Here is a 25577-nt window from a genome sequence, read left to right on the forward strand (position 1 = left end):
ATCATGACCTGAGCCAAAATCGAGTCAGATGCTCAACCAACTGAACCACCCAGATGCCCCAAAATGTCAAACTTTTAAACAAAAACAGGATCTTTAGTCTCCGGCTCGGCTCAGCACCATACTGTTACTGATCCTGTCTCAGGTTTCTGCGTTGGAAACCTAGCGATGGGAAATTCTAGAGAAGTCGTGGTTTTACTTGCTCTGATGGGGCTAGGGAAATGAAATAATTTGGTTTTGAAAATAGTGAATTAGAGGTGTCTGTGTGGCATCCAGGTGGCCACATCTGAGAACTGAGTCCGGTGGGAAGGGGTGGCAGGGTGGGCAGGGCACCCTTATTTCACATACTTGGCCCATGATAGGTGCACATTCAGCACATGTGGTTTAAATCACTGTTCCTCAGGGTTTGCATCATGGTTCAGGAATCTTTTCAAATTCTCTCATCCAAAGTTTTTCCCTTCTTTCCTAAACCTTCTACATCACGAACCTCCGATATGTTCCCATATGGGTGTGGAAGTTTACTGCTTGGGTGTTAAAAGAAAAACATCTTCTGAGGAAATGAAAAAAACCTAAATTCCACTAGAATTTGGGGATGGGGGATGAAGGGGGAAGGCGACAGTAATTATGAATTGGCTCAATCTCCTCTTTATTAACTGACCCTCCAGAAGGAGAATAGGAATGAAGAGAAATCAAAGAGAAGAAAGGTAGTAGTCAAGGAAAAAAGAAAGAAAAAAGATTACGGGAGCTAAACATACAGTGAAGAGAGCTTGGCCAAGCATCAAAGAAGGGCAGATGTGTTTCCAAATAGGGGTGGTGGTTTTAGATATGTCAGAAAGTACAGTTCCAAATGATTGGTGGAAAATAAAGGCTATTTAGACTGGGCTCAGCAGAATAAAAGGGTTCACTGGAGAATCAAACTGAGGAACAGGACTTTCAGCAACATGGAAGCCCTACTGCCTCAACTCCAGGTTTTCTGGACCAAGTGTTGGCACCAACGATGGAAACTCTTGCCGTAGTTTCAGGACCCTGGACCAAATAGAGTCTTTCCATTTTGACTTTATAATTCTGAACACAGCCTTCAGTGGAACAATCCCGGTGAAAGACTTGTCACTTTCCTTAGTTTATCCTCAGGTAACCACTTTCCTTGCCATCTAACGAAGCATGAGATATTCTGGACGACTCCCACAACCGGAGGGAAATGTGGCTCCTGTAACAACACCACTCCTGTGAGGCCGAGGAATCTGACCAAAAAAAATTTTTTTAATGTTTATTTATTTATTTTGAGAGAGAGAGAGAGAGAGAGAGAGAAAACGTGAGCAGGGAAGGGCAGAGAGAGAAGGGGAGAGAAAATCCCAGGCAGGCTCCACCCTGTCAGTGGCAGATTCAGCCACGAGACTCGAGCCCACGAACCATGAGATCATGACCTGAGCTGAAATCAAGAGTCAGACACTTGGGGTGCCTACGTGGCTCAGTCAGTTGAACGTCCCAGTTGGGCTCAGGTCATGATCTTGTGGTTCTTAGGTTCGAGCCCCACATCGGCAAGCCCTGCCATCTGTGCTGGCAGCTGGAGCCTGCTTTGGATTCTGTCTCCCTCTCTCTCTCCCCCTCCCCTGCTCGCACTCTGTCTCTCTCTCAAAAATAAATAAACATTAAAAAAAAAATTTAAGAGTAAGACACTTAACCGACTGAGCCACCTAGGCGCCCCAAGAATCTGACAAATGTTTAGCAAAGGTGAATCTTGGGAAAAGAAATGTCATGATGCCCAAGTCGGATCAGAATCATTCCCCACTTCTAAAGGCTCGTTGCTTGGCCTCATGAAGGACTCGAGATGAAGTTCATATCAAATGTTGGGTTATGTCACTCAGACAATGAGCAACAGGGGCTCAGGAAAGGGTCAGGTGAGTGAATGGGCCCCAATAATAATATTAATGAGAACATTATTTAATGAGTGCTTCCTATGTGCAAGGAGCCATACCAAGTGCTTCACACACTTTGTCCCATTTCATCCTCACAGTGATCCTGGGGTAGGCACTATTACTATCCCCATTTCACAGATGAGGAAGGTAAGGTTCAGAGATGTGAATTCACTTGCCCATTGAGAGATGGATCTGGGATGTCAACTTGGGCAGACCAACTCCTGAGGCCAGAGAAGGTCTCATGTCACAGGCAGGACTTGAACTGGGCCCAGGGGTAGTATGTGGATGGGCTGACCAGATGAGAGGCAAAGCATCACAGTGATAGCTATGAGTGGTTAAGAGCAAGGATGGTGTAGACCTTGGTTGAGTCCGGCCTTCATTGGTTACTAGCATTGGGATCTGGGGCATGGATCTTGAGCAGCTCGTGCCTCAGTTTCTTCATCTGTAAAGTAGGGATGGCCACAGTGCCCAAACTCATAAGATTGTTGGTAGCATTTCGTGAGATCATGCTTGTGAAGTGCCTAGAACAGTGCCCGACCTGTGGCAAGCATTCAATAAATACAAAGCTTACTGACATAGGAGAAATAGCTCAGGCCGCATCACCCTCGGTTAGTTCTAAGGAGCCTGGAGGTTACCTACTGGGGAAGAGCCAACGGAAGTGAGTTCCGCTGAAGGCAGAGGAGGCAGAATTTGATGGGAGTTGGAGTGTGTATCAGCTGCTGTCCATGTGAACAGCTCTATGCCAGCAGAAGGAGATTCAGCACGCTCCTCAGAGTCAGAGCACTGTCACTTGGCCATTGAGCAGAGGCCTAGGAAAATAAATATAACAGATGAGTATCCGGAAAGAGGAGGTGTGGGAAGGCCAACCTCAAGACGGGGAAGAAGAGCAGAGAAACAGAAGAGCTACTCTTAGAATTCCTTTATTGCCCAACATTTCCCTTCTGTCCCTGCCATGCAGAGCAACGGCAGACAGTAGCCCAAGAGCCGGGATTCACCGGCTTTGAAAGGATGCTTGCCTGCCCAGTCTCCAGCCATTCACAAATGCTTCCCAAAGACAAACCCTTGCCAACACCCTGCTCTAAAACTGACCTACCTCTCGGGAGGTGAGGCCAGGGCTCACCACTGAATGGGCCCCATTGTCCTCCCAAGCGTCTGTGGGTCCAGATGCCTTTGGCCTGGAGGTGGTTCCACCACGGCCTGTGGTGCGGTCTGCCTGCAGACTTTGATTCACTCCAGGGACAACACTCAGAAAAATGAAACAGGCAACACATGCGATTCCAGGAGCTCCTGCCAGACGCATACTCTGTTTTTCCATCATTTCTCTCCTCCCCCTCAGGAGGGAGCCTCCTTTGGCATTTGGTGTATAAAAACTCAAAATCACCAGTGGGACGAGCACCTGATAAGGAGCGAGGCATTGCCCAACAGTTACCAGGAAGAGGTGTCTTTGTTTCTGTTTCAAGCCCTTGACACCGCTAACAGCTCTAATTACTGAATTTGCCATGGGATGTAAAATAAAACCACATTCCAGAAACCGTGTAGTCTCCCGGGGAGAGAAATGTAGGGAGAGGTGCCCAGGGTTGCAGGAACGTGTTCTTTCATTTCTGGTCCCTAACCTTGGCAGCTCTTTGGAGAATGTAACAGTACCTTCTTTATGTGCATGGAGAAGGCCACTTTTGCACATGTAAGGATCTATCTCCCTACCTGGATCCACAAATATGGTCTGTGTATTTGACTAAGTTGCGTGCAAAGCATGCTTCTTAAGAACGTTAGGATCTTACTAATTCACCCAAGCCCTTCTGGGAGGGGCGGGGGGTGGGGGGAATGAGAGCTTCACAAGTTCCTGAGGCTGCAAGCACAACAAAATAGAACTCCTTCCAGCCTAATTTAACTATAAAATCTGATGATGTAACACCCACCCAGATCCACATCACAAACCAAAGTGACATCACAAATACTAGGGACAATGGTTCAAAACTGCCTGCGTGTGAGCCAAAATCCAAACAAGCTGCAAATTGCTCATATATGACTGAGGCAGAGAAAGGTGACTAGAAATATTAAAACAAAACAAAGCAAAACAACCACCAAAAAAAGCAAAAGAGAAAAAGGGAAAAGGAAATACATATTTCTTCCCCCTACTAAGCTAGATAAAATAAAATTTAAGGCAACCGAAACAATGGTAAGGTGATTTTATTTTTTTTACCGATGACGTATCTTAGAAGGCCAGGTCTCTTTAGATGTGTGCTTCTAATCTATCCAAATTGTTCTCTTGTTCTTGGCTGGTCCCAGGAAATGGAGGTCAGCATCATTTACCTTGTGCTTTTGCCTTTATGGAACCCAGTATTTCTTGAGCAGCCTTTCTTGGCCCATGGTGGGCTGGTTAAGAATTATATTTAGGGTTTGGCAGAACTTTACCTGCTGTTCTTTCTGTGTTGCGGCATGGTGGAGGGGTGACTGCAGTTCCTAGAGGAGTGTTGAGTGATCTCATTTCCATTCCTTTCCTGCCACGGTTCCCTAAGCTTTCCAGTAGACAGGAATTGTCTCTGATTCCTTGTAAGTGCTTCCCAAACCTCCACTTCCAGCTTCCAGAACAAGCATTGCTATGTTCTCTGAGAGCCTGAATATCATCGTGACCTTGTTTCTGTACTTGGTACAAAAAGCTTTGGTGAGCAGGAGACCAGATGGATAGAAAGATTTCTAAGAGCTGTGTAGAAGGAATGATGTGTAAAAAGATGTTCATACTTTGCCAAAGTGGACCTTCTAGTCTCTGCTTGGGAACTGGTCTTTTTGTAATTCCTTTTTCTCCCTTTGTAATTCTAGCATCCAATCTACGTGAGACGAGACTCCAGCATCCCCACCTATGGGCTCCGTCAGTCCATCCTACTGAACACCAGGCTTCAGGACTGCTATGTGGACTCACCGGCTCTCACCAACATCTGGACGGCCAGAATGTGTGCAAAGCAGAACATCAGGACCCCAGCACCAGGTAGCACCTCTTCTTGGGAAGTTGTAAAGAATCCGTTAATTGCCAGTTCTTTCTCCCTGATTAAGCTGGTGCTCAGGCGACAACTTAAGAATAAGTGTTGCCCAGGACCACTCAAGTTTGAAGAAAAGCCCCCGAAGGGATTAAAACCCAAGGACAATTCAGCAACAAAAGCCATGCATCGGTGCGGGATAAGAAACTCCATCAGTTCCAAGGGCAAACGGCCAGTGGGGCAGTACTCAGGCTCACCGAGGCTCAGGAGGTCTGCAGGAGGCGTCAACAAGGTACATGGTGGCTGTGGTGGAGGAAATGGGACGGAGTGGGGACAGGAAAACGTAAGCTAGGGAACATTTAATGCTTAAGTGATTTATATAGAGTGAAGGAAAATCCTAAAGTTAAAGACAGGGCTGTGGGGGGCGGTGGTGGAGGGTGGGGATGTGGGCAGCAGCATGCTATAGTGGAGAGAGTACCAGATCTGGGCTCATGCTGTTTACACCCTGCCTGGTTCTATGGGAGGATGAAGCGGCTTTCATAAGCACGGGCAGAAGGATCTTGATGCAAAGGGAAAACAAGGGTGGGAAAAGCCCGGATACGGGTAGCGCCCTTACGCACACACACCGAACACCAAGAGGTGAGCTGCAGATCTTGCTGTGAACTTCCACCTGGAGAACCTGGCCTCCCAAGAGGTCCATCACTCCACGGGGCCAGCAGAGCTCAGACTGCACCCTGGAGTTAAGCTGTCTGGCTTCAGATTCCAGCTCTAACTATAATTGAGGAGAACCGTGGGCTTAGCCTCTCTCTGCCTCTGTCTTCGTCATCTATAAAATGGGGAATAATGGCCCTTCCCCCATAGGGTTTCACGATTAAGCTAATAGAGTGCAAAGGGTAAATGCTTAACATCCTGCATGGCATTCAATAGATGACACGATGGTTATTAACCTTCTAACTGTGTGGCCTTGGGCAAACCAATTCCGATTTCCTTGCCTGTCAAACCGTCCCCTGCTGACCTTACAGGGTTATGCAGTGGCATACATGAAGGAATTCAGTAAACTGGAACACGCTAGACAAATGTTGGTTGTGGCTGTAACCAAGACTCTGGGACACAAATCCCAGATAATTATTCTGAGCTCCCTTCTCAAGTTTTAGCTTTGACTTCTCTGCTTTCTTCCTGGCTAGAGTAAAGAAAGTTCAAAGGAGAAAAAAGTAACAGACCGCCAAGATCTTGAGAAGAGATATGCCGAACATGTGGCTGCCACCCAAGCATTACCCCGGAACATTGGGACAGCGGCCTGGAAGGGCCAAGCGTTGCTTCCTGAAACCAGACAGAGACAGCAGTTGTCCGAGGACAAGCTGACCATCCACGGCCTCTCCACAGAGGGTTACAGGGCTCTGTACCACTCTGTGGTTGAGCCGATGCTATGGAATCCTTCAGGGACCCCCAAGAGGTACAGCTTGGAGCTGGGCAAGGCCATCAAACAAAAGCTCTGGGAGGCTCTGTACAGCCAGGCCGCCAGTCCTGGAGGTGCTCAGGACCCAGTGCCTGGCAGGAGGCAGCTGGAGGTCCATGAGGAGCCTGTGCCCAAGAAATGGCCCAAGTTAAAGAGAGAGAAATAGAACTGGAGCTCACGGGCTTAGGATATTCTCTGCTAGATGTCTGAAAAATAAACACCACTTTGCACCTTCCACATAATCTCAGAGTGCTTTACAAATTAGTAACTCCCTCCCTGGGACACAAGACAAATGGGTATGAGATTCATTTCATACTGACAGCCCCTCTCCACTCTCATGATGAGGTCATCTCGACGGCTAAATGCTTGCCATCTCTTCCCTACAAGCCCCCTTTCCTTAATAGGGGTTTGAGGGGTCTCTCGGTCCTCCAGGTAAGAAAAGGCCAGGCAGAGGAAGTCAACAGTTTGTATCCAGCCCATCTTCCTTATTTTAAAAAGGGGACTACTGTTCCCCTCACCCCTCCACACAGCGCTGAGCAGAAAAACTACCATTACCTCAAGGACATAATCCCACACCCTCTCCATCAGATGCTCTCTCCATCAGATGCTCTCTCATGACACCATCACCCTAGCGCCCAACAACCTGAACTCTATGGTAACAGGAAAGGAAATCACACAGGTGCTCACGTGAACAAGTTGAAGTTAAAGGCCCTGCTTCATGTAAACCTCTTCTTGGTGGAATCTGTAGGCCTTTACCCAAATAGAGCAATGACAACATGTAACACGTACTTGATAAAATTGTATTTTTTTTTTTACAGTCATTTGTACAATTTGTTACAAAACCATAGAAGACTACAACTTGTTTTAAATCATTTTTGGTCGGCAAATATGTAAAATCTGTGTGCAATTATCATGTATTTACAGGGCCTCATGTTAGTCATTTTCAATGATTATGCCAACAATGTCACACTCTCCACATAAGACATGGCTTAAGATAAATATATTAGTAAATAAATATTCTGAGAACATATTTCCATAAATGAAATGTGCTGCTATACATATACAGAATATACATAAGTTGTTTTCTAGCCTTTAAAACATTTAAAAAAATGGTAATGTTGGAGAAGGAGCCCTTAGACCATTTTATTACAAAATCTTTACAGCAAAGTCTTTACAAAATATCTTTTAAGTGCTATGGGAGAAGGTAAAAAAAATTTTTTTTTTAAAATAGTGTCTTGTTAGACCAACACAATAGAGTTTATATAAAGAATAGAAAAAGGTCTGTTTAAAAAATAATACTCTTGATTAGTAATTATTTTTTAGACCTCATTTAAAAAGCATTAGTCATGCATGAGCTTTGAGTAGAAACTAGCAGCACGTAAGGGAGGAGGGTCTGAGCGGTGGGACAGCAGATTGGGCTTTATAAAATGGCTTGGGTTCAACAGAGGCGGGAGAGACTGAGTCAGAGCCAGCATATTGAGGCTGTGTCCTATCACAAAGAGGTACCTTGTTGATCAGAAGACCATTTTTAACTGGTTCCAACACTCTTCAGTTTACATGTCTGTCTGTCCCATACCCAGGGCTGGGCCAGGGGACTTCGGCTTGGGGGAGGGGGGCGGTTCTCAATGGAAAATATGATGCTCCCAGTTTCCAAGGCTATATGACCCCAGCACACTACTGAGAGGCCACCGACAAAGGTACTTGTCATTATTATTGGAGTCTTATAACTTTGAAGAAGACATTCCTTTTCATTTGAATGCCTAGGCAATATAGTTGGGTTACTACATTCTGGTGACCTCCTTGTCTGGTGGGCCAACACAAATTTAAGACAATGGCTGATACTTAAAGTTTTAACATTTCATTTTCCTGTTTCTACCACCCTGTAAACTATAACAATTAAATGTTTCTTTTTGCCATCTGTAATCATTGCCCTTTCAAATGAAAATCAGACACATTTATGTTAATAAGCCCCGTTGAAGCCACATTATCTACTCATCTATTTATTGCTTAAGGCTGTTGAGGAGTAGTTTTCCAAGCAGGGCTAAAGAAAGCCACTTTGGGGCTATGGTTTCAAAGAGTATGCACTCAAAGGCATTAAAAACAAAACAAAAAACAAAACCACAAACAACAAGAAAATCTCAACAATGAGAAGCTGGTTTTTGCAACCCATGTTAGAAGCCATGTCCCCATCCTTCCCCTAAAACCACGTAATGCAAGCTGTTGTCCCCAGCAGCTGCTACTCCTGGCCCGAGAAATAAAGGCGGCCCGGATCACATGTCAACAGCTTAGGCGCTTCCCACACCCTCGCCAACAGGTGTGCTGGGCATCAGCCCGGGGTGGGGGGAGCAGCCCCCAAGGGACTGTACCTCAGGGACTGGAAGACACATCTCACCATGGTGAGTTCCTAAATGGCAAATGGCTCCATCAGTTGATGTTGGAATTTCTGTCAAAATCTGGCTACAAGTAGGTAAATGTCCTCATCACAGGCTGAGTTAAAAAAAAAAAAAAAAAAAAAGCAAAAAGGCTTGGGATACAGTGAGACTCTCAGTCAAAACATTCTCATCTGGACTTTGGGCTGATTTCCCCTGAGCCTTACATTACCGATGATGGCAACCCAGGGTGGTCTCTATTTACCCACTAGGAGGGCGGCGGTGGCAGGGGGGGAGGGGGGGTGGGGGGGGTGGGGGGGTGGGGGGGCACCCTAGGCTGTGAGGTTCCTATTCTGCAAATGAGCATTTCAGATGACAAATGAATCAAAGTGACCAGAGGAGTTAGTGAACACAAGGGCTAATGTGATTAGTTTCTTCTAAAAAAACCTTTCTTAAGAACAAGAAGTACATTGATTGGACAAAAAGGATGACAATCCCTGATCTGAAATAGCTTTAAATAGATTCTCCCTTTTAAAAGTGGAAACATCTTTAAAAAATTTGGGTTTTAAAACTCTCCCTTCCTCTTAAAAACAAGAACAGCAAAAGGCTGGAAAAATATACAAAGACCTACCCTTTGGGTCTAAACTATCTGATAGTCTCCTTCTCTGTCTCCTGGAGAATCAATACATAATAGTGCATTAGGTAGAAAGGATAGTAGACATTTGCAGGTGAGATGAGCAATTTCAGCCGTAAGGCAATGGGCTGAAAGACCCCTGAAGCGAGCTTCCAGAGGGAAATGGGATGGGAAACGTATCATTCAAACGGAGCTCGGTGCTGACCCCGTGGGATCCCCAGGAAGGCAGCCCAAGGATGCTGGCTGTGCACCCCCCGCAGGCACGCTCCAGCGCCCTCTGTCCCTTCTCCGGGACATTCTCTGCTCCCTAGACACCAAGGCCGCAAAACTACATTCCTCCCGGGTGTTTGTCCCCACACACCCCTTCGAACCATTTCTGCAGCCAGTAGCAGGAAGCCCAAGTTCAGGATTGTGAACTCTGTCCTTTTACCTAAGATGCTGACCCAAAGGGACAGACTTAGGACACTGGGCTGAATTGTCCCTGTCACCCTGGGGCTTTGTGTAGCAATGGCTTGTCCCAGCTCCTCAGTGCTGCAGACCTTCCGCCCTGTTCCTAGCTGTTTCCATCAGCTGCCTAAAGGTGTGGGCCGGAGAGGCATGGCTTCTGAGAAGACCCGAAACTTTGCACGTTGGGATTTGCCACAAGAAAGAAAGAGGCAGCATTGCATTGTTCCTCAGAGTCTGTACCCATATCAACTAGCTTTACTTCAAGTTTCTGGTTCATTTTCTAAGGCAGGTGTAGCCCTGAGCTTTTCAAAGGCCTGAGCCCCCTCCGGGGAGACAACAGTATCTACACATGATGTGGTTCAATTAATGCAGCAGTGATTTTTTTTTTTTCAGCAAAAGTTGGTGGTTAGGGTTCTTTAAAATATATATTTAAATAACTTTACATTTACATATAATATCTTAAAAAAAACAAAGCAGAGAACTCAATCCCACACACCTCAGAACCCCAAGCACACACACTTTACAAAACAGAATACCATGTTATCAAAAGAGGCAAAAGACTCAGAGAATTTTGTCTGTTGGTTTGTTAATGGGGGGTGGGGATGGGGGCGGTTTGCCACAGGTGGCTCACATTTTGGGTTGAGAAGGAGGGCTCTCTTTATTACCACTTTTGTGTGTTTGTCAAAGCTAAAAAAAATCTTTTTTTTTTCTTTTTTTTTTTCTTTCCTGAAGGAAGTCACGAGCTTGGAGTCTCCATATAGTCCCCATTTCCAGAATTCCTTCTGAGCTCAGGCTCCCGTGCCGCCGTCTGCTGGGCGAGATCTCTGTCCTGGGACAGAGAGAGAGAGAAATCATCAGAGGACAGAACAGGCACTGGAGGCCCTGGGCACAACACAGGGACCAGGCAAGGGACTTGGGTGCCCGTGCCAGCGTGTGACAGGTTCTCAGGAAGGGACAGCTCCCAACACCAGACAGGCCGTGTTATACAGCAAAGGGCCGAAACAGAGCTCCTTTGCTGAGAGCTCCTCATGCTGTTGGGGGCACAGGTGCCTCCTAGACAGTCTCCCTCATCTGGAGGTGCAGAGACTTCTGGAAGTCATTAGGTAGCATGAAAACACCACATTCAGCACTGTTGCAGGCACTGGGAAGAGTGGAGAAGACCCCCTCCTGGAAGCTTACAGACCTCAGAACCAAGTAACCTCAGACTGTGATGGCCTGGGAAGTGAGCAGAGGGTGTGAGAGTGACCTTGGAGGAGGCTGAGGATGTGATTCCAGCTGAGATCTGGAGAAGCAGCAGACAAGTTTGGAGGCTGGGATGAACTTGGCTGGCTGGGGCAACAGACAGAGGCCACAGAAGGCTTGAGTAGCCAGGTGGTGAGTGAAGCAGGAGGTGGTCAGAGGGGTGGGCAGGGGGCAGATCAGACAGAATGGGGTGAGGAGTTTACATTTTTTTAATTTAAAGGTAGTGACGAGGTACTGAAGGGTTTTCCGGTGTAAAGACATATATTTTAAAAAAACACCACTGTGGTTCCCATGCAGAACAGAAGGCAAGACCAGCAGGAGACCAGTCAGGAGGCCACTGCCTTGACCGTGGGGAGAGGAAACGGGCCTGCCAGAGATGGCAGGTGCGGGCTGCAGAAGAGATAAATTAGGGATACACTTTGGAAGTGGAACCTGTCCTGTCGTGTTGCAGTATTACTCAAAGGTGCCAGACTGTTTATTAGGGACACAAGACGTTTGGGTACTCTAGAGCAATTTGATGAGGTCTGCTGAGCTGAATGAAAATTCTGGACTTGGATTCTGCATTTTTCTGGGAATTTGATTTTCTGGACAGAGGCAAAACACAAGCCCACGTGGTCCTTGCAGACAGGCTGAGAAGCCCAGGACACTGGAGTGTGGACAGTGGGGTGGGCTCAGGGCCAGTGCCAGGCTTTCAGCCTGAGCATTGGGTGGGGAGCAGGGGAGAAGTGGGGCAGGGCATGCAGAGGGAGGCATTTGGGACCGCTGCAGTGGACATGACAGGGTGGGATGCTTGGGAGGGTTAGGGAAGAAGGCCTAATGGGTCTGGAACGCAGAGCAAGGGTTGGGGTGGAAATAACACCTGGAAGTCATCAGGTGCAGATGGTGTTTTTAAAGTCAAGGGCACGAAGGAAGTCGCTTAGAAAACAACCTGGAGAAAGAGGACCCCGACTCTGGCCTCCTGTCCTCTCCTATTCTCACCTGCAGCCTCAGTGGCTGTGGCGCTGGACTCCTGAGTGTCCTGGGGGGTACCGGGGAAGCTGGCCCTGGTGGCCTCTGCACCCTCCAGAGGGCAGCCGGGCGAGAGCGGTGCCCTGGCCTGGCAGCAGAGAACCGGCTCTTCTTCCTGGGCTGCTCCCAGGCTTCTGTGGGGCCGCAGGGCATCCGGGCCCAGGGTCCCACCCCAGGGGCTGAGGCCACGGGTCCCTTGGCAGTCTGAGGGCAGGCCTAAGTCACAGTCCACATCCTCCGGAATGATGGGGATGCGCTGGCTCAGGTCCCGGGCCCCTGGGTGGCAGCTGGGAGGGGCCTCCTGGGCGAGCGTGTACTGCACGCTCACGGAGCAGTCCTCAGTGTAGCAGCCGCTGCCCCCTCCGCCACCATGGGCCACCTGCTTCTCTTCATAGAAGCAGCAGGGCAGGCCCTCATATTTCACCCCATCTGTCCTGGCCAAATGGTCTGGGTGAAGACCGTACAGGCCCTGGGAGCTTCCCGGCTGTGACTCCCCACCTGTGGGGCCACAGGCCTCACAGGGCGGGAGACCCAGGAACAGCGTGCTGCCCCCGGCCACTCCTGCACTGGGCTCCAGCGTGGCGGGCTGGGGCTCGCAGCAGCAGGCACACGACAGCCCCTCGCGGCCCCCCTTCCAGGTCCTCCTGAGATCCGGGGCAGCCCCGGGAGAAGGCTCGAGCCCCACTTCTGAGGTAGAGCTGGCGGGCCCCCTGTGCTCCAGGGAGGAGTTGCTGCTGTAGTTCATCTCCAGGCTACAGGTGGACAGCTGGTCCCCCGAGGGAGAGGCAGGGCCGGGCCAAGGCTCTCCCCGCCCCGCACCTTGACCATGGGCTGCCGGGAGCTCCTCTGGAGGCGGGGAGCCCTCAAGGCACACGACAGGCCCCCGGCCTGAGCCACCGGAACCCCCCACGTCGCTGGTGCGACAGGGGCTCCGGCTGCGGTAGATGAAGGGGTCATAGTCGCTGCTGAGGGAGCTGCGGAAGGTCGAGCAGCTCCCGTACACGCCCTGGTTGCTGACCTCGGTGCAGTCCACCACAGAGTCGCTGGAGGAGCAGTGGCACTGGCCGGAGCTGCTGCTGCTGCTGCTGCTGTCGCTGCCCGGGCAGTCAGCCAGGTAGCCGCTGCACACTGAGCGGTGGCCGTGGTAGCAGCTGAAGCTGGACGTGCTGCCGCTCTCCAGGTGGGAGGGCGGGGCCATGTGCACCACGGTGGGGAACAGCAGGCCGCCGCCACCGCCGCCCCCGCTTGGGGGGAAGGCGCGGGTCGGGCCCCTGGGAGAGAGGCCCGGGGGAGCCTGGCCCTCCTGCTCTGGGTAGCTGAGGCCCTGGAAGTAGTAGTGTTGGTACATGGTCTCATACTGGGAGAAGCAAGCTGCCTTGGAGAAGCTGCGGCCGCTGAACTTGGGCCTGCGGAAGGGGTGAGCTGGTGAGTAGGCCCGGTGCTCCAGGCCGCAGCGGTGAGGGGCCAGGGTGTGGTCCAGGTGCAGGGGCGGGTAGCCGCGGATGTAGGTGGGGGTCTGTGGGGAATAGAGGCTCTGCTCCCCGTGCCGGTCCACAGTCAGCAGCGTGACGGGGTTTCCCGTGGGAGTCCATGCTTGTCCTGGTAGGGTAGGCCGGGATGGCATTGGTCCTGTGCACGCGGCCGGGGTAGTGCACCGGCAGGATCACCCTCTGCTGCCGGCTGCGCGCAAGGTTGCTGGTCTCCACACACACAGTGCTCGGGTTTCCCTTTTGTTCTGGGGAGAGGTGAGGAAACAACGTCAGCAGGGCTGAGCACATGGGGCTAGAGGGGTAAACAAGGGCAGAGGCTGAAGCAGGAGGCCCGGTCATGTGCCAATGCGCCCCCTCTCATGCCAATGCCCCCTTCTGGGCCATCAGCAAACCCAGCCACGCTGGCTGGGGCCAGCCCACTTCTCTGTTTGAAGGGTGGTCTCACCGGTAAGGGCCTACCTCCCGCCTCCCCTCGGTCCTGCCTAACAAAGACACCATGGGGGTTTGCAGACAGCAGCAAAGGTACCAAGATGAAAGGCACTTTCTCTCTTGGAGAAACAGCTCCCTGGAGTCCACCCGGCATTCTGTGCCCCTCATCCGATACCACAGTGATGCAGGAGCAACACTGTGACCCTGCCATCTCACATTCATCTCCTGTGGCCCGGGAACAACCCCCCAGTTCTGGCCATGGGAGCATCATCACTGTCATTTCTGCTAAAGACATTGTGGGCCTAAGGCCTGGAGAGGCCAGATGCCTTGCTCAACGTCAGGAGGCTGGTTCACGTGAAGAGGCCAAAACGGGAACTCGGGGCAATTCTTCATGGCAGGCTCTCCTAAGGGTTTGGAGGGCTGGTGAACTCTGAAACCCAAGGTCCCCACACTTCCAGGTCCAGAAGGCAGTGCTCGCTCACCAGTCTGCAGCATGTGTCACACTCTTGCTAGGCACTTGGTAGGGACAGTGACTCTTCAGCAACAGTGGAGGCAGGTGACAATTACCTATGATGTTATGCCGACAGTGGGGGCAGGTGTGGTGCTGCAGCAGCCACGGGTCCACGCACTTCCGGTGAAAGCGGTGAGTACAGGGGATAACCCGCAGCTCCTGGGGAGGGAGAGAGGACACACGGCCTGAAGGCAGGGCACAGGTGGAGGGCTAAATGCTTCTTCCTGAGAAGTCCAGCATAGGCCAGGGAGCCCTGTTCACTGTGCCAGTGCCAGAGGCTTCTTCCTCACCCATCCCCCCATCTCTAGCTACAGGTAGACTCATTTCCCTGTAGTCAGCACCCATGTCTGTGTTCTAGGGAGAAGCCCCAACCACGGTCCTCACTGTTAAGGAAGGAAGCACACAGAAGCAGGCAGCTTTCTCGTTGCCTGAGGAAGGCACTCATGTTCGTGCTGCCCAAAAGGGGAGACCAAAGCCAAGAGCTTCTGTAGCCTGGGGTCTGGAGAGAGGGCTAGGTTACCCACCTCCCCCCTACCCCCCACCAAGACCTTTGCATCTCTGGGATGGTGGCTCCCTCCGGGTGCTCCAACTGGGTATGAGTAGAAAGGAAGATGCCCAGGACTTGTAATTGACAGGAGGAGCCACCAAGGGCAATGCTCTCCTGTCCTCTCCTTTGCTGGACCCTGGATACTCACCCGAGGGTACATGGTTTCTAACAAAGCAGCCTATGTGGAGAGGAGGTGATGAGGTTTTCTGAGGCAGAACCACCTCTGGAATTCCTGAGCCAAAGCACCCTCCAAATTTGCTAATGTGACTTTGTTTTTCCATTCCCTGACCGGCCCAACACAATAATATTCAAGCTAATACCTAATGTTGTGCCTGACCTTGGCAAGAGTTCTACCTGCATTTTCTCATGTAACCTTTGTGATCACCTTGACTTCATGTCCGTCTCAGGCTCATGTCTCGAGCACAGCACAGAGAATGAAGTCACTTGCTTGAGATCACAAAGCTAGAACCTGCCCTGGGTCAGGATTAGAACGCAGGCAGTCTGCACCTAAAGACCATTCAAGGCCCTCTTAATCTCAAGGCCTCTGCAAAAACTCCTTTTTTTCATCCAATAGCCTATCTGGGAGCAGAACACTTTCATTAAAGGGGCATCAAATGTCTGCAACCGATTCTGAAGTGGTTTGCTTCCCCAAATGTGTGTGTTTGTGTGTCTCTGTCTGGAGAGAGATTAGGCAAACACAGCACAGTGTTAACAAAGGGTTATTCCAGGTGAATGATGTACCATTCACTGAAGGACTCCTGCAGCTTTCCTGAAAGCCTGACATTTTCAGGATAAAAAGCTAGAAGAAAAAAGGTAGCCATCACATCTCTTGTCTCCTTAGTAAAAACACCCAGTGTTCCACGGGGCTTTGCAGGAGAGGTTTGCTTTAAGCCATGTCTCAGTTTCCAGAAGAGCAATTCTAAAATTAAGTCAGTACATGTAGGGGGCGCCTGGGGGGCTCAGGCAGTTAACTGTCTGACTCTTGATTTCAGCTCAGGTCATGATCTCGCAGTTTGAGATGGAGCCTCATGTTGGGCTCCATACTGGCAGTGCAGAGCCCGCTTGGGATTCTCTCTCTCCTTCTCTCTCTCTGCCTCTTCCCTGCTCTTGTGCGCTCACTCTCTCTCAAAAAAAAAAAAAAAATAGGAAAAGAATTAAAAAATAAAATTATGTCAATACGTGTAAATGTTCTTAACACCAGACATTGTCTGGCCTCGCATATATTTCTGATCAACTTCTGAAATCACGTGGGTGGAAGCTGGGCCCTCTAGCAAGAGAGTGTCTGCGTTGTGACCACCCTCCTCCAGGGGTGAAGAGCGGTTAGACTGTCTCGGGCCACCTCCTCGAGACCTAGGTGTTTAAACCCTTCTGCCCCTACAAGGCTGTGGGAAAAGGACACGGGGCTCTGTCCTTTCAGGTCCTGTGCACCTCTACTGACCTGTCCACCCCATCCCTACCCAGGACGGGCCCTGTCTCTGCCATTACCTCTCCGTCGATGTACTTCTCCAGGCAGATGGCGCAGTCGGACGTGGAGCTGCTGCTGAGCGTGTCCAGGGCCCCACAGCTGCCCTCCCGGCGCCCCTTGCTCTTGGAGTTGAACTTTCTGGTTTCCATCTTCTCCAGAGCCTGTACGGCCAGCCTGTTCATGGAATTCTGTGCAGCAGAATGTGGTCTGTGTTAGGGTTCGGGACAGATTTACGGTGGTAGTCACCCCGAGGGCCATAGCATCTAACACATGGGGACGGGTATAACGCTAGTCCTTTATTACCAGATCAGCACAGGCTTTTGAGAAAGCACTAAAAATTCAGACTGCTGCGGCACAGATTTTCCAGACCCCTGAGGGTCAACGACTTGAACGCAGGCTTCACCCAAGTGGCAGTATCAGCAGAGGTATATACTTCAATTGGTTGGCCAACTCTTCAAGACCCTGAGTTATTGACCTGCTCTATACCCAGGGTTCCTCCTCTTTACACTGAAGAAAGTTCTGAGGGCAAATGAGACAATGCACGTGGGTGGTCGCCAAACCCACCCACTTCTAGCCACCCAACTTTGTGAGAAGTCGGTGATCCTCTTGACAGATTGCCTGCCAATGTCCACCGTCTCTCTCCTGAGATGTCACGGTACACGTGGGACAGTCTAGATTCTCGTTTACCCTCTCCATCAAACTTTGCCCCTAAATCCTGCCTTCCTATGAGCACAGTGATGTGCTAGCTGGGGCACAAAGATGGCTACTTTGTTTATCGAGAATCGTCTAGAGAGAGCTTGGAAGATGCAGATCCAGATTCAGCAGGTCTGGGGTGTGGCCTGAGAGTCTGCATTTCTACCAAGCTCCCTGGTGATGCGGACACTGCTGGTCCCCAGATCACAGCTGAGGAGCAGGATCCAGGGCTCCACATTAACCTTTAGACGCTTCTTGAGACAACTCCCAGCTGGAAGCGTTCCCAAGGCTCGGCCTTTATAGTTCTGGCCCTTTGGGAACAGAGAAGACATAGAGTGATAAGCTTTGCTCTTGCTTTTCTCTATCTTTATGGCTCGTAGGCCCCTGGGAACCGGCTGCACAGCTCAGGCCCCCACCCTCGTTTTCACTAGTGACAGGGCGGCGGGGATCTGCGCTCGCCGGCTGCTCGGACGTATTACCTGACTGCGCCGCTGCTTCAGCTTGATTTTGACAAGGAGGATGAGGCAGACCAAGGAGACCACGACGAAGAACGCCAAGAAAATCCCCATGTCGAAGTACTCGGTGGGTTGCTGAACAGAACACAAGACACGATGAGTCACGCGGGTCTCTTCGGCCTGGGGATCGGCACATGGCCCGTGTCAGCGCTGGTCAGAATAAGGATGGGGCTGACTCGGGTGCATTTCCCCTCGTTCGCAGGAGACACCCAGGGTGTGTGCGGGCTAAGCTGCACACACGGGGTGATCGCCAGGCCCAGGCGGTCCCCCACGGTGTGGCTAGGGGGAGGCCTGCAGCAGTCTCGGCCAGGCCTCCTCACAGCCGAGAGAACTCCCATCATAAAGCTTCGCTCCCTGTGGAGTAGCGCGAAGTTCGCTGTAACCGGCAGGAGAGGCCCAGCCAAATAAACACGAATATCATATTTATGGGACAAAGGAGTGAGTGTCATGTTTTGAGGGAACAGTGATTACTAACCATATAATTAATGGTTTACAACAACTCAGAAAATTGTATGCTGCTTCCGCAAATATCAGCTTCCACTACAATGAGTCACATTTACCCAAGTGCTCTTTTCTCCTTTAAAAAGAAGCCGGCAAAAGCAGTTCTTTTGCAAATTCCCGGGACTCTTGAGTTCTTATCTTTTCCTCAGGGCACAGTGCCTCTTCAAGCCTCGAAGCCACCTCACCCAGGACACACATTTAGCTAAGAGGAGTAGGGTTTTACTAACTGAATGCCAGGGGTATCTAGATAGTTTGTGCATGTACAAGAACCCTCCTATATGTGAATATTCCAGTATTTGTGATAAGGAAACAAACCCTGTATGAGGCACCTGTCCCAGGTTGCTAGAATCTTCAGTCTGAGGTTTGGGCAAAAGATACCAGTGAAGGGTTACTGGCCAGCAGTGGCCCTTTGACACTCAAGTGAAGCCTAAATGCTATTCGTTGACCACCTACAAGTGGTGAACTTCAATCCCACTTGAAAGCTAGGTGTCCCAGACTCAAATATAAGTTAGGGGTTTTCTGGGTGCCTGGGTGGCTCAGTCAGTTGAGCGCTTGACTCTTGACATCGGCTCAGGTCATGATCTCAAGTCGTGAGACCGAGCCCTGCGTCGGGTTCCACACTGAGCATGGAGCCTGTTTGGGATTCTCCCTCTCCCTCTCCCTCTCTCCCTGCCCTTCCCCCATGCACCCATGCATTCTCTTTTTCTCTCTCACCAAATAAATAAATAAATAAATAAATAAATAAATAAACAAACAAACTAAAAAAAAAAAAAGTAAGTTAGGGGTTTTTTCAACAATGCAATTTATCCTCCGGGAAGAAGGAAGTTTGGCCTTTTTCTGTAGTCTGGGTCAAATGGAAGGAAGGGGGACAAGGGAAGCTGGGTGCTGGGATTCCTTCCTTCAATCCTCCTCAGCCTTTCAGAGGGGGGCGGGAGGGAAGAGAAAGAAGGACAGGAGGCTACCAAGAGGGAGTGCCGGGTGGAAGAGACCAGAAACACCTTAGTACAAATCATCTACTTCCGGAAGGTCTTTTCACATCCTTTGTAAAGGAACGCGAGGGCTGACATTTCTCCTTGGCCTGCGGACTTATACCTAATCTAAACTGCAGGACCTAGGCTGTGTCAGCATGTTAGACAAGAAAGAAGATTGGAACACGAGCCCAAAGGGAATAAAGGCACAGGGAGCAGCAGAGAGGGTGCCGGGCTCACTCGAGGCGGGCGGTGCTGAATCCTTGCTCGAGCTACTTTCTGCTTGTTGACGATGTTCATCAGCTTGATGGCATCTGCACCCTTCACGTACACCACCGGCCTCTTGAGTGGGTCTTCTGAGCCCTGGTTTAGCTGTGGACAGAAAGACAATGCTGGTTAAAGGGCGTGCTTACTTTAAGAAGGAGAGAGAGTGAGGCTGAAGGGAAAGAACAGCAGACACCGTTTGAAAATCCCCAAAGTCTTCAAGTGGGACAGCCTTGGAGCTTCTGGAAGGGCGAGGCTGAGAACGATGCTCGCTTCAGAATGGCGTGGGCAGGCTGAAGGCCCAGAAGGGTCTGTGAAAATGCCCCCCACAGCCACCAACCTCCTGGCTCTTCACTCCTCTCAATACCCTTGCCTTGGAGTCTGAATGATGTCTAGACATGGGTCTCTAGTGTCAGCGGGCAAGGGCAAAGCCCTGAGACGAGGGTGACGGCCCCGTGACACGCCGAGCTAACTGAAGCCCTCTCCGGGGTGGGGGCTGCAATGCTGCGTGGCCCGAGGAGTTTACCTGGTCAATAGCTTCTGGGTTTTCTGATACATCAAAGATGACGGCAGTGGCTCCCCGCTGCACTGCCCGCTTGGCCTGGCAGGGGAAAAAAGAACAGGTTGGCACTCTTGCTCCTCTGACCTTTCCAGAGCTGGCCTGGGAAATCAGACCTGTGTTCGAACGTGGAATCTGACAGTTACCAACTTCTGTGACTCTGGGCAAGTTGCTAATAGCTTCCCGAAACCTCAACTTTCCCATCTGTAAAAGAAACAAGGGGGGACGAGGGGACAATGCCACCTACGTTGTATGGCTGCATTAGGAGAACCAGAGTTAGAATAGGTGGAAATAACTACCCAGGTACTGAATTAACCTTTGTCTCCCTATCCAGCCAAACATTAAAAACAAATCAACAACCTGCCCCGTCAGCATGAAGGTATTGGTTTCAGGATCTTCTGCTATGAACACAGAGCCACTGGCAACCAAAGTAAATGCCTCTGGTCCTTGTCTTGTGGTCCCGCATCGTTCCCGCGTCACCCAGGGCTGCCGTGAGACTGGCACACGGAATATTTCCAAGGGGATCTCAAAATGGTCAGCTTAATAACTGACATAAGCTGAAGACCTCTGGAGATGTTGTCAGAGGGAAAAGCTCCGAGAAAAAATCGTAAATGGGGATTTAGAGCAGTTGGCTGCCAAACCTGGCTGCACATCAAAAACCACTTGGGAAGTTTGTAAAGCAGATTTTCTGGCTTGAACCACAGAGACTGATTCAGCAGGGCTGGAGTAAGGCCCAGGAAACGGAGTTCTGGAAGTTTTCTGAGGGATTCAGATGATTCAACCACTTGGGGAACTAAGGATCAGAGAGAGATGAGATGAGAATGTTTTAGGAACAAATGTGAAGTGGTGGAATTCTTTTTTTTATAATTATTATTGTTATTATTATTATTATTATTTTGAGAGAGACAGACAGAGCAGGCTGGGAAGGGTCAGGGAGAGAAAACTCTCAAGCAGGTTCCAAGTTGTCGGCGCAGAGCCTGGTGTGGGGATCAAACTCATGAACCATGAGATCATGACCTGAGCAGAAACCAAGGGTCAGATGCTTAACCGACTGAGCCACCCAGGAGACCCTGGTGGGTGGGATTCTTTTTTGAGGGAAAGGATTCTTTTTTAGCCCAATGAACCTTCTGACTTTATGTCTGGCTAAGTGGATAACAGAGTAGAAGCTGTGGAAGAACAAGACATAAGATGTAACCCTTGCTTTTCGGTTCCTGGATTTTGTTAGAGAAGGTACCTCTAATGTGGGGGGAAAACAAACAAAAATCAAAATAAAACCCCAAGCCTCCTATAAGAGGCACAAATAATGGCTACTGTTCAGAGATCAAGAAAGTCTCTACGAGCCAGAGTGCTTGAGAAAGAATACAATTTGCCTGGAAGGAATCCCTGTTGAGGGAATAATCACTACCCGGATGCAGCGTGAGAAGGCAGCACTGAACCTCCAAGAGCCGGCCGAGCACGTGGCTGGACCAATGGCTTCACAAGCCCACTAGAGGGCAGTCTTATCCCACAGCTTTTAAGACAATTCCCCGCCCCCCCTCCCACCCCCGCACTGTGTACCAGAGAAGTGGGACTGTGAAATCCTCACGGATCCTGCAAAGTCCCCCGCAATTTAACAAGCCCGGGCACCCTGGCTGCTGTGCTGCGGAAGCTGTCTTTCTTTCCCTGGGGACTCTTCCTTGTTGAACTGAGACTCCATGTAGTTCAAGTCCCCTCTACCTCCTGTCCATCCCACCCCTATTGCCTCACCAGCAAGCTGTAGTCGGTAGTGGCTCTTGGGAGCTATTCCTGGCTCTGCCACCGACAAGCTGCCAATGGTGGGCAAGTCACTGAATCTCTCTCAGTCCCAGTCTCAGTTTCCCCACCTGTAAGAGGAGGAAGCCTATGTTATTATGACTAGGGTCCCTTCCGGTTCCCAATCTTGGCCACTCAACTGAGAGGCAGGGGACTGTCCAGAGCAATGAAGAAAGAGCTACAGTGGCCCTACCACCTGCCTCCAGAGAGAGAGGACATGATGGCACAGTGAGAAAGTTTGTGGCCAGGTGGTCACTTTCCTTCAAAAGGCTCTTTAGGGGCACTGACTCTCCCTTGCCTGTGGCCAACAGTTTGTGGGCCCCAGAATGACGAAGTAGGCGCTGTGTCTTCTACTCAGGTGATACCCTCATCTTCACAATATCTTCCCTCGACGTGCAAGGACCCAGGGGAACAGCATGGAAAACAAGGTAATCAACAGGAGCTTGTTCCTTTATTTGGCTTTCATTCGCCATCAAGCACATCAACCAGCACCTGAGGGAAACGTGCATTCAGCTCTGTCCTGATCAGGAGCGCCCAGCACCTCCCGCTTTGATGCTGGCGCACCTGCAGAGTCTGATGGCAGCGGATGAAAGGCTGTGGGACGCGGGGTAGCGCAGAGCCCCAGCCACGTGGCTGCTCACGTTTCTGGGCTTCCCTGCTCCACAGGAACGTGGAAACCTCAGGGATCTGGAGGTGAGGCACGTATGACCCATTTGGGACAGGCACTTTTTAAAAAGGCATTTTCAACAAAATCTAGGGGGGTTGAAAGGTCTCCTGGTTTCTATAGTAAAAACAGCAGGTCAACGATAAGGTGCTTAAACCCCATGTTAACAGATCCATTTCACTGACTCAGACACAACCAAGCTAATGCACAGGATTCAAGTACAAATATTTCGTTGGAGAAAATGATAATTCTCACAGCTGACTTACTTTAAAAATTAATGGAAGCTGCTATTTAAATAAGGTTGCATTTCCTGTCCATGGCAGGACTAGACAGGAGGGGAGTCAACCCAGGATCCTATTGAGAACTGGCCTGTTAGGAGGCAGCTCGGGATTTAAAATAGGCCATGAATAATCCAGATTTAGAAAATGACACATTTATCATACTATTCCCAAAGCAAATTAAAAAACACAACACTACTTGGTGACACTTTCCCCCTCGCCCCACATTTTCAGTTTAAAAATAGACAAGGCATCTTCCTGAACCAGTCTTCACATCTTAGATCATTTCAACGTTTCACCAAATCAAGCTTGGGCCAGAATACTGCTTCAAAACAAATCTAACGCATAGATTGGGAGATTACATAATTAGGAGTTAGCGGTCTTGTGATCACTAGAAACCCTATCTCTATAAAGTCACAAAACTCTTGAGATAAGGCTGTTTCAAAGAAAGGGTGGAAAAACGAAGCCTGGTGGATGTTGCTAGATAAAGGTCACAGGTAAATTGGGCTACAGTTGGGGAGGGCAGTTACCCTTGAACTGTGCACAGACTGGCGTGGATGGAAGAGCATGAGAAGGGTGTGAACAACAGAAAACAGGTGGGAAGGCCTCCCCAAAGCAACCAAAGTTCCTCCCTGCCTTTATGGCCCTTTGCTTGCCCTCCCTCTGCCCCTCCCACACAGTTACTTTAACATCCTTCATCACCTCTGCTGCCTCAATCGGGCAAGACCTGACCAATGTGGACAGGTCAACACCAGTGAGCAGGTGACTGGAAGCCCAGCGGTAGAATGTGGAACATAAGGTTGTCATGGTCCTTTGTTTACCTTTCCAGGGCTTGCAAGACCCAAGGCTCGACAATGTCCACAGCCACTGAGACAAGTATCAGACGTGCAAACATCTGCACACTTATATTTTGCCAAGTACAAAGTTTCAAGCCCCGGAAGACAAGGTCCTACTGTGGTTAACACTTACAGCAATGCAAGACTCCTATGGTTATTCAATAAACGTTTGTTCTGAAAGACAGCAAGCCTGCCTGGGACCATACTCTTTGGCTGCTGCCTCCTGAACGTGGATATGGTTTTCCCCTAAGGAAAGTGCTTCTATCAACATGTTTGACTTTTGAATTTCCAGATGGGAATGAGGCATTCTGATGAGAACGGTACCGGTCCCGCTACCACCTTGTGGGTAGGAGAACTCAAAGCCTCCAGTCTACTTTAGTTTCAATTAAATTCAGGAATTCCAATCAGGAATGGATCTGGCACTCTCCCCAGTGTGTGCAGTTACACCCAGACTTGGTAACTCCCAGCAGCCCCTGGGCAGACTCCATTTTTCACAGTTGTTTATCTGTTTGTCTAGCACTCAATGTGTTGGTCCCAGTGTCTAATACTTATTAGAGGAAATCTTTGACAGAGGATCATCTTAATTGGAGATAACCCAAAAGATGATGAAAAATCTCCTTTGTCCCAAACTCCTGACCACAGGATAACCAAGGAAGTTGGATCATTAGTGCTGATATGAAGACCTCTGTCTTCAACCTCTTCTAGGAACCTCTGCAGACTTTTTTTGTCCCTACTGAATTCTTTTTTTTTTTTTTTTTCACTTTGTCTTTTCTTTTACACCTATCATAACCTCCAAACAAGTCATCAAAAATTCTCTGTAGACATCTTGAAAGCTGTGAAATAGACCTTCATATACTCTACTTACTCACTCATGTATTTTTGATATTTGGGCTCTTTTGATTTTTTATTATGATAACTAATGCTATACTGAATAAATTGTGGCTTAATTTCCAATTTCTTTAGGAAGGGAGACCCAGGGCCAAAGAGTATGAAGATTATTTTAAGAGTTGTAATACAATCTATACAGGCTTTTAATGCCCCTCCTTATAAACCCACTCAGTTCTTAAGGATGGCACAGATAATACAAGACAAATTCATCAACACATTCAACTTCTGGGTAAAGTGACCTGTGGTGAGCTGGCTAGGGGAAGGAAGTCAGTCAGTTTGAGAGTAATCTGCCTGATACTGCATATGCAGAAAGATACTCCAGTGTAAACTATCATGTGTTGATTATATCTACTGATTCTTCAAGGTCAAGTTCATGTGCCACCCCTCCCATAAGATAGACAAATGCTTCTCTGTAGCCTAAAGCAGCTCTTATCCCTCTCTGGGCCCTAATATCTCTAAGGATTTTTTTTTCTGCTGCTTACTACTTATATGATGGATTTTCCCCTCAAATAGGACTATCTTTAGGGGTTTTGCTATTTATAAAAGTAAAATGTGCTTAATGTAAATATTGAAATTGAAAGCAAAAAATAACTCACCCTTATTGCCCATGTTTTCTTTTTAAAAAAACCCCATATATTAGCAGGAATAAAATGCACATATATACTCACATATTAAAATACACTTAAAAAACACTTAAAAATAAACTGTATGTATATAATGTTCTGTACTCGCCCCCCTTAACTCAACAATTTGTTCAACAATATTACATGCATCGATATAAAAAACTGTTCATCCTCCTTACCAGGTACATATATTATTCCATTATATGGTCGTAGCAGAGCTTAAGATGGTCTCCTGTTACAGGATTTCTATATTTTCTCTATTATAAACAGTGCCATATATACATTCTCATACTCATGGTTCTGCTGGTATCTGGCTTTAAATAAATAGCTAGGGGCGCCTCGGTGGCTCAGTCGGTTAAGCATCCAACTTCAGCTCAGGTCATGATCTCACAGTTCGTGAGTTTGTGCCCCGCGTTGGGGCTCTGTGCTGACAGTGCAGAGCCTGGACCCTTAGAGCCCACTTCAAGTTCTGTGTCTCCCTCTCTCTCTGCCCTTCTTCTGCCCTGCTCACACA

At 49.3% G+C, this 25577-nt stretch overlaps 2 protein-coding genes across 2 annotated transcripts in view; one reads left to right on the plus strand and one right to left on the minus strand.

The window, feature by feature from the left end:
* Window positions 1-4512: 4512 nt before the first annotated feature.
* CD3H22orf31 (chromosome D3 C22orf31 homolog) lies at window positions 4513-6576 on the plus strand. The gene is made up of 3 exons (XM_043559171.1): window positions 4513-4575; window positions 4731-5177; window positions 6070-6576. The coding sequence occupies exons 1-3, from the start codon at window positions 4513-4515 to the stop codon at window positions 6505-6507; spliced, it is 948 nt and encodes a 315-aa protein (XP_043415106.1). The 3' UTR covers window positions 6508-6576.
* A 544-nt stretch (window positions 6577-7120) lies between these two features.
* The window catches only part of ZNRF3 (zinc and ring finger 3), a 158222-nt gene continuing 139765 nt past the window's right edge, over window positions 7121-25577 (minus strand). The window contains 8 exon segments of the mRNA XM_043558025.1: window positions 7121-10620; window positions 12012-13620; window positions 13622-13776; window positions 14528-14630; window positions 16504-16671; window positions 17656-17766; window positions 19401-19532; window positions 19951-20025. Of these exon segments, the coding sequence (XP_043413960.1) occupies window positions 10580-10620; window positions 12012-13620; window positions 13622-13776; window positions 14528-14630; window positions 16504-16671; window positions 17656-17766; window positions 19401-19532; window positions 19951-20025 (2394 nt within the window). The 3' untranslated portion in view covers window positions 7121-10579.

This window comes from Prionailurus bengalensis, chromosome D3, assembly GCF_016509475.1.
Source record: "Prionailurus bengalensis isolate Pbe53 chromosome D3, Fcat_Pben_1.1_paternal_pri, whole genome shotgun sequence".
Classification (NCBI taxonomy): domain Eukaryota; kingdom Metazoa; phylum Chordata; class Mammalia; order Carnivora; family Felidae; genus Prionailurus; species Prionailurus bengalensis.